General features: G+C 41.3%; 1 protein-coding gene across 2 annotated transcripts in view; it reads right to left on the bottom strand.

Annotated features, from left to right (window-relative positions):
- The window catches only part of ABCC2 (ATP binding cassette subfamily C member 2), a 71,019-nt gene extending 61,983 nt beyond the window's left edge, over window positions 1–9,036 (bottom strand). Inside the window, exons 1-2 of one of the 2 annotated variants that reach the window (XM_027528853.1) lie at window positions 8,436–9,036; window positions 6,132–6,305 (exon numbers count right to left, since the gene is read on the bottom strand). In XM_027528853.1, the coding sequence (XP_027384654.1) occupies window positions 6,132–6,305; window positions 8,436–8,468 (207 nt within the window). In that variant the 5' untranslated portion in view covers window positions 8,469–9,036. Of the gene's footprint in view, window positions 1–6,131; window positions 6,306–7,476; window positions 7,601–8,435 lie in introns of those variants that run through there. The other variant, XM_027528854.1, reaches the window with a different exon arrangement.
- Window positions 9,037–14,994: the final 5,958 nt, after the last annotated feature.

Here is a 14,994-nt window from a genome sequence, read left to right on the forward strand (position 1 = left end):
AAAAATGTTTCAACCTAGCATTCCATATCCAGATCAACATTTTCAGAAAGCAGGGACCCAAAGACTTTATTTACTATTGTTTTTTTCTGAAAATTTTATATGAGGCTGTTCTCCAAGAAATTTGGAGGCACTAATTTTCTTGTCTTACACAAAGGGGCTCAAGTGGAAAACACAATGAAACATGGTGACTATAGGTAAACAATACTGTACTGCATATTTGAAGTTGCTAAGAAAGTAGATTCTGAAAGTTCTCATTGCAAGAAAAAAATTTTTGCAACTATGTATGGTGATGGATGTTAACTAGACTTACTAGATCATTTCAAACTTATGCTGTACACCTAAAACTAATAATGTTATATGTCAATTGTGCCTCAGTTTTTAAAAATACTATAAACTGAAAAAAAATCTCATTTGATCTCCAGAATTTATCTTCTAACCACAAGTTTGTTATACACAGCACTGCAATTATGGTCAAAACATTGTATTACATACTTCAAAGTTGCTAAGAGACTAGATCTTAAATGTTCTCTGTCTCTCACACATACACACAAAAGAAAATTTTGTGACATGATAGAAGTGTTAGTTAGCCAAGGATATGGTGGTAATCATATTGCAAAATATATAAATGTATCAAATCAATACACTGTGCACCTTCAACTTATATAATGTTATGCCTCAATTAAGAAAGAAGAAAGGAAGAACTAGAGTCTAAAATTAAAGGGGAAAAAAGGGCATGGGGAGGGGAGTTCCTTGGCGGTCCAGTGGTTAGGATTCTGGGCTTTCACTACCATGGCCCCGATTCAATCCCCGGTTGGGAAACCAAGATCCTACAGGCTGCATGGCATGGCCAATTAAATTGACGGCAGATTTTTAGGTATAACCTACAGAAGAACAGAAAGCTGGTTTTAGAAAAGGCAGAGGAACCAGAGATCAAATTGCCAACATCCGCTGGATCATGGAAAAAGCAAGAGAGTTCCAGAAAAACATCTATTTCTGCTTTATTGACTATGCCAAAGCCTTTGACTGTGTGGATTACAATAAACTGTGGAAAATTCTGAAAGAAATGGAAATACCAGACCACCTGATCTGCCTCTTGAGAAATTTGTATGCAGGTCAGGAAGCAACAGTTAGAACTGGACATGGAACAACAGCTTGGTTCCAAATAGGAAAAGGAGTTCGTCAAGGCTGTATATTGTTACCCTGTTTATTTAACTTATATGCAGAGTACATCATGAGAAACGCTGGACTGGAAGAAACACAAGCTGGAATCAAGACTGCCGGGAGAAATATCAATAACCTCAGATATGCAGATGACACCACCCTTATGGCATAAAGTGAAGAGGAATTAAAAAGCCTCTTGATGAAAGTGAAAGTGGAGAGTGAAAAAGTTGGCTTAAAGCTCAACATTCAGGAAACGAAGATCATGGCATCCAGTTCCATCACTTCATGGCAAATAGATGGGGAAACAGTGGAAACAGTGTCAGACTTTATTTTTCTGGGCTCCAAAATCACTACAGATGGTGACTGCAGCCATGAAATTAAAAGACGCTTACTCCTTGGAAGGAAAGTTATGACCAACCTAGATAGCATATTCAAAAGCAGAAACATTACTTTGCCAACAAAGGTTCGTGTAGTCAAGGCTATGGTTTTTCCAGTGGTCATGTATGGATGTGAGAGTTGGACTGTGAAGAAGGCTGAGCGCCGAAGAATTGATGCTTTTGAACTGTGGTGTTGGAGAAGACTCTTGAGAGTCCCTTGGACTGCAAGGAGATCCAACCAGTCCATTCTGAAGGAGATCAGCCCTGGGATTTCTTTGGAGGGAATGATGCTAAAGCTGAAACTCCAGTACTTTGGCCACCTCATGCGAAGAGTTGACTCATTGGAAAAGACTCTGATGCTGGGAGGAATTGGGGGCAAGAGGAGAAGGGGACAACAGAAGATGAGATGGCTGGATGGTATCACTGACTCGATAGACGTGAGTCTGAGTGAACTCCGGGAGTGGGTGATGGACAGGGAGGCCTGGTGTGCTGCGATTCATGGGGTCTCAAAGAGTCGGACACGACTGAGTGACTGATCTAATCTGATCTGATATGAGAGAGAGAGGAAGAGAGGCAAAGGAAGCTAGGGAGTTGGGTCAATGAATAAATTCCTTGTCTTTTATAGAGGACATAAATAGATCTTTATTGAAGTTGATGGATCAAGGAACACAGAATGAAAACATTATTTGAAGATACAGAGGTAGCCATCAAAATAATTTGAAATGGCAGCCTCTGGAGAATAAAACTAGAAGGTAGAGGGTTGAGGGAAGTGATTTTTTCATTTGTCTTTATTTAGTTTTTTAAAGAGAGTAAAAGGAAACATCCAAAAACGTTAAAAACAGAAGTACAGAGTGATAACAATTATCAATGATTTCATCCTCTCTTTCCCTAGAGTCAACAAAATTTCTACAATAATCACATACTCAAGCTTTCTACAGAAATGCATTGTTTATAATCAGAAATAATTTTTAATCCCATTCAAGGGAACATTATGGTTGTTTAATTATTGCTGTGGTTGTTCAGTCGCTGAACTGTATCTGACTCTGTGACCCCATGGACTGTAGCCCACCAGGCTCCTGTGTCCATGGGATTTCCCAGGCAAGAACACTGGAGTGAGTTGCCATTTCCTTCTCCAGGGGATCCTTCCAACCCAGGGATCGAACCTGCGTCTTTGCATTGCAGGCAGATTCTTTACTGCTGAGCCACGAGAGAAGCCCTGTTTAATGATTACCAAGTCCTTAAATAGGCTTTGCACTCGATCTCTGAATCACTGGAGGAGCTTCAAGTGCACGTGGAGTTTACTGAACTCAACTTCCTAAGGGGACACAACCTCATTGGTATTATAAAAAAAAAAAAAAAGTGGTTTGGCTATATTTAATATCTTTCCGCCGCTGCACAGTCTTCCTTTCCCCAGGGCTTTATGAAAGCACTCTGACTGAACTTCTGACCCATTACATAGGGTGTCTATTTTCATCACTTCTCTGGAAGACAAATGTGTAACTTCAGTTTCAACATTTTCAGGAACTATATCCCCCAGCAGACCATTCTACTATCAGACCGTTATTACTATTAGAAAGTTCTTCCACCTTTGTAATGGTCTTTCCAACTGAACTTATTTAAAACCCTCTCAAAGAAAAGTCAACTGATAAAGCTGTCTCAAATTTAAGTTCTTAACTTTTGATACAGCTGAATGGAAAATAATTTCTATATCTTTGATTTTCTTTAAACTTATATAAGAATAAAGGATAAAAAGCTAAATCATCCACAACAAAAAGAAAAAGTTCTGTATGTTTAGCTAAAGTTAGCTCCCTTGGAACAACCTACACCAACTTAATCTTACTGACTGACACTTTCAGAATGAGCTAGACAATCTCCTATGTTAAACTGCTACAAATACTTGAAGATGACTTCCATATCTCACGGACTCAACAATAAGCCCATTTTTGCTGCATATCTGACCTCAGCCTACTTCATAACCTCTAGAACAAAACTCCTTTTTTGTTCCCCTAGGACTTAATATGAGCTCATTCACTCATTCATTTTTTTTAAATTTTATTTTATTTTTAAACTTTACATAATTGTATTAGTTTTGCCAAATATCAAAATGAATCTGCCACAGGTATACATGTGTGCTGGGCACAGGGTCCCTTTAGCAAAAGGTGCACCTTTGAACAAACTGGTAGTCTCTCATCAGGTTAGTCAAACAAATTGACTTAGTCCAGATAAGATAAACCCTGCACTAATGACCAAACAACAATAACAATTTAAGAGAGTCAGAGGGGACTTCCCTGGCAGTCTAGTGGTTAAGATTCCATGTTTCCAATGAAAGAGATGTGGGTTCAATTCCTGGTTGGGGAACTAACATCCCTCAGTCCCTGGTTAGGGAACAAGATCCCACATACCAAGAAATGCAGTGAAATACTTTTTTAAAAAAAAGAGAGTCAGAGAGGAACAGCCCAAAGGCAAGTAGAATAGGAAGTGAAGATATGAAATCAAGCTGAGGATTGAGCCAAGAAGAAGGTGAATTTCATAGAAGTAGTGAATTTTTATTTTCTGAGGAGTTATACTTTGGACTGTTTCAGAGGAATCTTGAAATTTTTAACAGGAAGCTAATCTGTACCTTTCACTCAGGGTGGAGGACAAAAAAAGCATAAATTATAAGCTATGAGCAAGGGTGAGTGGATCATTAGTTATAGAAATTAAAAAAAAACCAAATACACAGCTTTTATTTTTATCTATTGAGTTTTATCTAGAGGTTTGTGTTATGAAAGTTAAACAAAATGTGATATAGTCATATAATGGAATATCATGGTTAAGCCTTGAACAACATGTGTGAACCTTGAAAACCTTATAACAAGTAAAAGAAGCCACTCAATCATATATTATAGGATTTCAATCATATGAAATGTTTAGAACAGGGAAACTGCAGAGACAAAGAGTAGATTATTGGTTCCTTAGGTCTAGGGGAGGTGGGGAGATATGGGTTAATGAATAAAGGATTTGTTTTTGAGGAGGAAAATGTTCTAAAATTGACTGTGGTGATGGCTTACACAGATCATGAAAATACTAAAAAAAAATTGTATTTAAATGGGTAAAATTGTATTATAAGATATGTGAGTTATTTCTCAATAAAGTTTTTTAAAGTTAATAGCTATAAGAAATGGGATACTGATTTACTGATTATCCAACCTTTGCTTAGAAGCTCCAGAAAATGATAGCTCTCTAACTTGACTGACTAGCCAGAAGCTCTGTCTCATCCCCAAGGTACTGAAGTGTGATGTTTGATGTTCAGAATGACCCACTCTTGATCCCATTCCTATTCCTAGAATGGATTTATCAGCATTCAGCAAATGCCATGCCAAGTGCTTGGCCCTGTGCCAGGCACTCAGCTCTACGAGGGAGACAGCGGCCCTGCTCCAAGCCCTCCCAGGCTGTTCTTCTATCCAGAGTAGACGAGGCCCGCCACCACCTCAGAGTGTCTGTGCAAAGTCAACTTCCTCTGGACAAATTTCTTCCTGCCTTCTTTTTAGGCTGCAACAACCTGGGTTCATTGATCTGTATGCTCATAGAACACCAAATCTAATTTGTCTGTCTAAAATCCTATTTAATAATCAGGACAAGATAGGAAAAACCCTAGTGAAAAGTAGCACGTGATAGTTACTAAGAGGGAGCTTTACAAGCTCAATTGAAGATCTCCCCGTTCCCACAAGTTCTTCTCTGCATTAATCAGTGCAGCCGGCTGGGAGGCACCTACACTCATTCCTCCTGGGCTTTCTCCTGCAGCCCTTTCCATTATTTCCCTGCTCAGGCAGGTCACAGTGAGCACATATCCATCCTTCCTCTACGGTGAGCGACCACCCAGACCCAGGGTTGACTCTGGGGGGAACGGAAGCCCTATTTCAGATCCAAGTCTGTGGAGAAGAATGATGTTCTGATTGCCTGAGTGGTGCAGACACTTTTCTTAGTTCATTTTTACCTCATGGTAGATGCCAACTGAATTACAGTCTCCTGATTAATTAGAACAGCTTGAAGATACATTCACGCACTTCCCAGGTGGCGCTAGTGGTAAAGAATCTGCCTGCCAATTCAGGAGACACTAGAGATGTGGGTTCAATCCCTGGGTCAGGAGGATCAGCTGGAGGAGGAAATGGCAACCCACTCCAGTGATCTTGCCTGGAAAATTCCATGGACAGAGGAGCCTGGTGGGCTACAGTCCGTGGGGTCACAAAGATTTGGATACAACTGAGCACACACACATGCAGCAAAAAGATAATCCAGTGTTTGCTTCTCAAAGGCTGAAAAGACAGCTATTCAACTGACTGATTACTCATCATTGGTGTTTCTGGCGTCCAATATCCATAAGACTTCAGAGTCATTCTTATGCAAAAATCAAAGTAATCTTAACTAGGGAATATGGCAGGGGTCAGTGAGGCACAGGGCAGGTGGAAGCAGAGGCCTCCAGAGCACGGCTCTACCTGAGACAGCAGAACCTGGGAAAACTGGCCCAGACAGGGAAGAAGACACTTGAACCACCGAGAAATGTTCTCTACTGCATACTACAAAATTCGTTTGAAAATAGTAGAGTTCCCTTACCTGCTTGGCAAGGTAGAGTTTGGTGATAGAAGATTTCTTGGTCCTGGATCTATATACATGGAGAAGCTGCCAAGGGGCCAGGAGCCAAAGGAAGCCCAAGGGAATCCACACCAGAACAGTCTGCTCAAAACAAAGCGGCAGGTCCACCTCCGGGCTATCCAACAACGAGGAATTCTGGGGGAGCAAAATGGAGTGACTGTTGGATATATGCATTTTTGAAGAGAGAATACCAACCCCCAGCCCACTACCACCCCTACCCTCACTTCCAAACAGTTCTAACTCAGTTCTATATCCCTATTTAGCCTGACCCTTCAACCAGCTGTATTTTCCTATCCAACTCCATTGATATAAACATCACCATTTAATGCCGGTTGGCGACTTTTCTGACCAAATGATACAAACCTCTAAAAACCGTTCTTTCTGCGATTCTAAGTGAATTTCTCCACCAGCTGTACAGATTTAATTTCACTACATCTGCCAAGTTGTGGGAAGAAGAGGGACCCTTCCACAATCCAAAGAGGAGAATAATCCTAGGATATAAAAACGTATTCTAGTTCTTAGCACTGACCAAACTCACAGGCAAACACCAAACCTGCAGGCAGCAGAGTGCTTACTTACACTAGGGCAATTAATCTCCTACGGCCCCAAGGGCTTAAGTTGGAACCTGAAGGGGCCTTAGGCTAAGCAGCAGCAGCAGCACATTGGAGGGAAGGCTTATTCCCACCAAGTTTCCTACTAGACTTTGCATCCTGCAATAAACAGAAGTATCTTGGGAGGTGAAGGTGGGGGCACCAGTTCTTGTATCTGAGTCATGTGAGGGTAGATCTTTCTCTTCTTGCAAACATTTTTTGCTTTGTACAGCTGTTTGCACACTCTTTAAGATTGAGGTTCCCTGACCAAGATGATCTGTCAAATGATTCTCAGAACTCTCTTGAGATGACTTGGTGAGATCCTGGGGCATGGTAAGCCCCCCTTTCCTGTGCTGTATACGATACTGTGCAGGGCCCGGTGGGGTTCCTGGGCACAAAGCCTTATAGGAAACAGCCTTCATTCAGCCTCCAGAAACTTCCTTGAGTTCCAATGGGCAGATTCAAGCAGTTTTTAATTAGGGAAGGAAGGGGATGTGAGATAAGAGGGAAAACAAACTGGTCAAGCTCAGCCTAGGGACAAGGTCCTTGCTTCCCCATCAACAGATACACACAACAATATCTTTGAGCTATTTTGCAGATACTGAAACCCCCTCCAGGTGGGAGAAGTTAATGATTAAAGATAGCAAGCTGGCCACAAGCACGCAGACCCCAGGCCAGCTGGAAACAATGCTTTTCCTACTTTCCTCACCACTCACCCATCAGGAGAATGTCCAGGAGCTGGTCACATCCTCTTTGAACAATTACTATAAAACTTCTCACTATCTTCTGCAAGGTGGGACGCACGGTTTTGAGAGCAAGAGCCCACTGTGGCCCCCTCTGCCTGGCAAAGAAAGAAAGCTATTCTTTTCTACTTCACCCAGAACTCTGTCTCTGAGATTCAGTTTGGCACTGGTTGACAGAGAAGCTGAGCTTTCAGCATCATCCACGTCTGGGCCTCGAGCACCTTGGGGCCCAGTTTCTTTCTAGGATGGGAAGTGCTGTCCATGTGCTCCGCTATCTCATTCCGCTCTCCTTGTAAAATTATCTAACTTTAGAATGTGAAAGAATTACCAAGATGGTTAAGCTAACTTAATGAGCACTCCAGTTGATTCTGATGCTACGAGTCTGCCAACCAGGCTTTCTCAACATCCCTAAATTTCTGTTTCACTAAACCATGTGGTACTGTTGCTCACCCTGTCTTATTCTCTGCTCTAACGGTTCGAAAATTGTCTCAGTGCTCTTCATGCCCAAATTTGCATCCCTAGCCTCAACTTGTAGTCCATCTCACTAATTGGCAGAACATATCAGTATCATTTCAACACCAACATTTCTCAATAAAACTCAAACATAGATAATCTCTTCTTCCTATTCCACAAACAATTCCTCCTAAGATTAATGAAATTGGAAGCTTTCCCCATATTTCTCTTTAGAGAAGGCAATTTTGCAGCTACCTATTCTGAGAAAAGAGTCTGGGATGCGATAAACGTATCTTAGAAAAATAAATACATTATCTCACCCACATAGAATATGATTTATCTTTAAACAAACAAAACCCCTGAGCTTTAGACAAACTGCATATCTAACTTTTCTAGTTCTTATTAGTGGTCACTCTAGGCTAATCTGCTACTTATCCTGAGCTGAAAAGAGTCAGTGAGAATAAGTGTGATTTACTTACCCAAAAAGTAGAGTTGCAGAAAGTATCCAGCATGATTCCTGGATCACTTCTGGGATGAAGACTCTTGTATGACTGTGCTGTTTCTTATTTATTCTTTTCCTCAGAGAAGGTAGAAGGCCAGTTTCAAGAGGTTCTTTATCTCCTATTCTGATGTTCCAACAAACAGCAGGTCTTCTGACCTTTTAACTCAACAATTTAATCGTTAACCTTGCTCAGATGAGTATTCACATTACCCAGTAGATAGACATGTGACTAAAAAGCCCCAGGGAAAGGTAGACACACCTGTTTCCAAAGTACCAGAAGCCTCTATAGATGGGTTTATACCTGAAAGGAACCACTGAAAGACGTCAGTAGAGCTGGCTGACAAATCAGGAGTGGAGGAGACTTTCCTTCTCCTGAGGACACATGAACTAAAAAAAGAAGCATTGACCGAAAGGCATGTACCCCTAAATGTGCCGTCGCACTTCTGCCTTGAGGTCTTAGAGTTTATAGAAGTGTGAAATATCCTACTTCTCTGTATTTTCAATTAAGAACATAGAATTTAAAACATGGTTAAAAATAGTGTAAGGGCTTGCCTGGTGGTCCATGGTTAAGAGTCACCTTGCAATGTAGGGGATGCCAGTTCGATCCCTGGTCTGGGAAGATCCCAGAGCTACAGAGCAACTGAGCCCATGTGCCACAACTACTGAGCCCAAGTTCCAGAGCCTCGGAGCTGCAACTGCTGAGCCTGTGCACTGCAGCTACTGAAGGCCACATGCCTGGAGTCCATGCTCCACTAGAGAAGCCACCGCAATGAGAAGCCCACCCACCGCAAGGAAGAACAGCCCCTGCTAACTGCAACTATATATAGCCCCTGCGCAGCTACTAAGACCCAACGTAGCCAGAAAAAAACAACTAAAAAAGTGTAAACTTTGCTTGAAAAGTCAGGTTATAAAATAGCAAATCCAACTGTGAATCTACATATGATTTATCCATCCATGCAATACAATGTTCTGGGTGATTTTATTTTCCTTTTTGCTTGTATTTTCTGATGTTTACATAATTGTCAGGATTTATTTATGTAATAATATCTTTAAAGCAAATTTTTTTGTGTTGTGGTAAAAAACGTGTAATGTAAAATTTACCATCTTACCCATTTCTATGTTGAAGCTGAAATTCCAATACTTTGGCCACTTGATGTGAAAGAGCTGACTCATTTGAAAAGACCCTGATGCTGGGAAAGATTGAGGGCAGGAGGAGAAGGGGATGACAGAGGATGAGATGGTTGAATGGCATCACCGACTCAATGGACATGAGTTTGGGTAAACTCCGGGAGTTGGTGATGGACAGGGAGGCCTGGCGTGCTGCAGTCCATGGGGTCGCAAAGAGTCAGACATGACTGAGCGACTGAACTGAACTGAACCATTTCTAAGTGTTTCTAGATTGAAACTTCTTGGACATTCCCCATTATCTGCTTCCCCTAGTAAGGCAAATGTTCTTTCAAAAATTAGGACATTCTACAATAATGGCAACCAGACATGCTTACCAACATATTAAAGTGCAAACACCATCATTGGGAGGATTAAGTGGAACCATTTTGGTTGTGAACACAAGAAAGCCCTTTGTTCTGTGGTTATATACAGACTATCAACAGAGACTAACAAAAGAATAATGTCTACTTTAATGTACACATACATATGTGTATAATTTATACTATATTTTAATGATTGGCCTAAGGTTAAATATAATTTGGTTATTCAAATTCACAAATGATAAAAATATTTGCCACTAGTACCAGTGGATATGTTCTGGACTATTAACACCTGAATGATATATATATTTTATTCAAAGTCATTTAGTTATCTTCCGAGAAGATAGCTGTGAGATGAACTTCCACACTTTTCTATGTGTCTATAACAAAAGAAAATGATTTAGGTCTTGGAATGAGATCAGATCCAGGATCAGATAAAGGCATGACATTAGCATAGTGGTTTTTGGCACAGCCCTCTGACCATACTAACAGAAACAAGCTGGAAAGATGACATCGTTATATAGATTTTTTAAAAACTCATCAGTGAGGATACAAAGAAATCTACATGAACTAAACAAGAGATTGCTTTCACCCATGGGACAAATCAATCTGACCCCTATATTTTTGTCTGGCCCTGGAGCTGAGACTGATTTTTACATTTTTAATTATAAAATGTGAAAAAGACTCTTCAATATGAGCAGCTCTTCAATATGAGCAGCCTTTCAATAAGAGCTACTTAATTTGGGGATTTCCTTGGTGGTCCAGTGATTAAGACTCTGCTCCCAGTACAGGGAACCTGGGTTCCATCCCCGGTCAGGCAACTAGATTGATCCTACATGCCACAACTGAGATTTCTCATGCCAAAGCTAAAAGAATCCCTCATGCAGCAGCAAAGATCCTGTGTGCTGCAACTAAGACCCAGCACAGCCAAATTAAAGAAGAAAAAAAAAAAGACTGCTCAGTTTTGCCTCTTGGGTCACAAAGCCCCAAATAGTTACTATTTGACCCTTTAATGAAAAGTTTGCCAACAAAACCTCGGAAACAAGACCTTTATAACACAGAAGAGAGCCACAGCAGCTTTCATCTCTGCTGAAATGCAGCAGGGAGGCGAAGTCTACCACAAAGGGGGTTGAGGATAAATCAGTCTATTTTCTAACAGACTTTTCTAGGTCTTTCGTGGGGCTGACAGAGGAGCCCAAGAAAGAGTGAAACAGGAGAGGAGGCAGGGCACAGCCCTTCAAGAATGACACAGTTGAACATAAACTAGTTAGAACTGATCAGGTCCAAGATGGCACAAGATTCAATTTCCATTAGACCTTAAGCCTCATTATACCCTCACTGTAATATATTAGCATGCTAAATAACATGCCCACAGGTGCCATGACAGTACAAAGGCCAACCATAAAAGCCCAAAAGCGTTTTCCCAGTTCCTGGAAATCCCTGCCCCTTCCCCAAAATAGTTGGAAAAATCTTCCCACTCATTAACCTATGAAATTATCCAGTCTGTAAAAACTAACCACCCCATATTTCAGGGTCTCTCACCTTTTGAGATGAACAGCATTCTGTCTGTGGAGTATGTATCTCTAAGTAAACCCACATTTTACCTATCACTTTGTCTCTCACTGAATTCCTCCGTGCTGAAACAAAGAGAACCCGAGCTTCATTAAGTCCTGAGACCAGGTGTGCTATATCAATTAAAAGACAGTGGATTCGAGTCCTAGCCCTTGGGTTCAAGTCCCAACCTCGGTTTTGGCTGGGTTTGAGTCCCATCTGAGTTGGGCGGTTTCAAGACTGCACAGTCCCAAACTCTTTGCCACACCAGTTTTACCAAGTGCCGAGAACAGTACAACAAAATGGAAGGAGGCAGTTAGGAGAGCTGAGAGTGAACACTGAGGTTTTCTAAGCTTTCACCTACAGAAAGTTAAGGCAGATGCAGAAGAGCTGAGAGAACCCCTCTAGTGCAATTCCACCTTCATGGGATGTAAGATCACCCAGCCATCCTTGGAAAGGGCAAGTTGGGGGCTGGAGCGGTAGGAGCAGGCAGCAGGGCAGAATATGTTCTAAGAAAATAGAAAGTAGGAAGCAGCGATGAGAGTAAATCACCCAGAAAGCTTTATCGACTTTCCCACCTGAGTTCTATTATCAGAGCCCAAGAGAAGTACATGCCTGAAAACAAACCTCATTCCAACGGAGCAGGGTCCACAGCTTACCTTTCCTGGCTCTTCGGGTGAGTGGTATAAACAGTATTGAGCTTTTTGGCTCTCACTAGCCAAGTGGCTTTTCGGATTTTTGTTTATCAAATTAGTCTTCTCCTCTGGTACCAGCAATGTGGGATTTTGGATGTCTGACCATTCATCAGTGGCAATTTCTGCCAAGTGGCATTTGACAGGAATCCATTTTGTGGCTGTTACCAGACAACAGGAAATCTGTGTTTGTTAGCCTTGTGTATTTGCTTTTGTCTGTTATAATTCTGGCATTTCTGCTACCGAACCAAACTTGGGTCCACTGGCCTGTGCACAGTAAAGCCAGTCTACTGAGCTGGTTGTGCTGAAGAAAGGTGCAGCACTTACTGCAGGCCGTCAAGCAAGGAGCCCAGGGGAGGTACCACTCAAAACAACAGAACTCATCCCTAGGCTCCAGCAAAGCATTTTGAAAAGTGACCCGAGGGAGGGGAATCCTGCGTAGGCAATCAGCTCATGCACGACTCTCTGATTGGTTGATGGTGAGGTAACAGGGCAGTGTTAAGACTTTAGGAGGTTTGGGAGCTATGTGCTCATGATTATCAAGTAGTTAATCTCTTCCATGTTGTGATTTTCAGTTCAGTTGCTCAGTCGTGTCTGACTCTTTGTGACCCCATGGGCTGCAGCACGCCAGGCTTCCCTGTCCATCACCAACTCCCAAAGCTTGCTCAAACTCATGTCCATCAAGTCAGTGATGCCATCCAACCATCTCATCTTCTGTCGTCCCTTTCTTCTCCTGCCTTCAATCTTTCCCAGCATCACGGTCTTTTCCAATGAGTCAGTTCTTCGCATCAGGTGGCCAAAGTATTGGAGTTTCAGCATCAGTCGTTCCAATGAATATTCAGGACTGATTTCCTTTAGGATTGACTGGTTTGATCTCCTTGCAGTCCAAGAACTCTCGAGTCTTCTCCAACTTGGCATCTGTGAAACGACTCAGGAAACGTGCATCAGATACTATTATCTGGGTACTTCAGCAGAGGATACGAGGGAGGGGTCTGTTCCAGAAAGGCCCTATACGGTCCTGCTGGGTTACATTTCCTGGCATTTAAAACTGTATGTTTCAGAAGTTGTTATCATCATGTGCTTCTGATCAGAGTTATAGTACATTGTGTATACTGCACATATACCAATGTGCAATTCTAAGGCTCAGAGCCTTCTTCCTCCCTCTAAACCATTAGTTTTTTTCATGTTTACCCATTAGTTGTCAACATTTGCAAAATCAAATTCCTTTACCAGGGATGATAAAAAAATGCATAAACCTCTGTAGGAAATTCTGGCTTTAATAAAGGATAGTATCTGCTTCCCTGGTGGTCCAGTGGTAAAGAATCTGCCTGTGAATGAAGGAGATGCAGCTTTGATCCCTGGGTCAGAAAGACCACCTGCAGAAGGAAATAGCAACCCACTCCAGTAATGCTTGCCTGGGAAATCCCATGGACAGAGGAATCTGGAGGGCTAGGGTCCATGGGATTGCAAAAGAGTGGGACACAACTGAGTGACTAAATGACAATGAAGGACAACATCCAAGGAGCTTTAAAACGGAAAGCAAAAACCTCCAGCATACAGGGGTCAGCTTTCCTTGGCTAGCATACTAAAGCTTCTAAATTAACACAGAATTCCACTTTGCACCCCTTCAGAACTCTAAGGCAAAAGAAAAAACTGTTATTAAAAGTTAGACAATTAAAACATTTAAATGATCCATTACATAAATCAAGATTTATAAGTTGCCAAACTCTAAGCAAGTTTTATTCTTTTAAACATTTGATTGAAAAGCAACACCATTGTTGCAGATCTAACAAAAGACCTAAGTTATTCTCTGATAATGATGTTAGACCTCTATTTCTCAAGTGAATGGAGGAGGATTTATTCACTGAGTTTGGCTAGCAAGTAAGTTGTGACAGCAAATTAGCTATGCTTGGTAATATTCATCAGGCTTTAAAAGAAGACCGGATGAGTGGTATGGTGTGAACAGGATCATTTTCTAAAAATAAAATGAAAACTTTCATGCTGTCTATTGCAAGTAAGAGGAATCAAAGGTGACTAACATAAATTATAATCATGCTTTAAAATGTCGACTTAAAAAAATGCACAATGCGAGGGTTACAAGTTAAGTTTTATTTGGGGCAATGTGAGAACTGCAGCCCAGGGAACAGCACCTCAGATAGCTCTGAGAAACTGTTCCAAAGAGGTAGGGGAAAAGACAGTATATATGCGATGCTGGCAAAAGGAGAGTACATACACTCAAGCACATATTTTTTGTAGAAAGTTTCTGCTGGTCTCCTGAAGTTTCTGCTAGTCATGAGAAACTATCGTCACTGTGAAGAACTTTTGAGCTTTTTAGATATGAGGAGATACAAGAATTGGGCTCATAAAATCAGCTCCTGAGAATATCTATCTAAAGACCTGTCCTGCCAGTTTCCTGGAGTAGAATGCCTCATTTTTGCTCTCCACCCTAAACTCCTTCGGGGTGTTGGAGGTCAGCAGCTGCCGCAGCATGTAACTTAATTCTTATAGAGGTAGATGGCAAGCACCCATGGCAGGTGTCAATTTGTGGTTGACCAAGACAAGCAGGATTTTTACTTGTTTGTACTTACATATTTTGCATAGCCAAAAGAAGAGAGTAGAGGATCTAAATTTCATCAGAACAAATGCTTAGGTTACAGAATATGTACTGACGCAGATGGAATATACATATAATATTAAATGAGAAAAGAAGTGGGTGGTTCTGGCATGTGAGTGGCTTGAAGTTACCATTCCATTTTAACAAATATCAAGCTAAACAAACTGAAAAGTCAGCAACTTTTCTAAGAAG

The sequence above is a fragment of the Bos indicus x Bos taurus genome, chromosome 26 (assembly GCF_003369695.1).
Source record: "Bos indicus x Bos taurus breed Angus x Brahman F1 hybrid chromosome 26, Bos_hybrid_MaternalHap_v2.0, whole genome shotgun sequence".
NCBI classification, from domain to species: domain Eukaryota; kingdom Metazoa; phylum Chordata; class Mammalia; order Artiodactyla; family Bovidae; genus Bos; species Bos indicus x Bos taurus.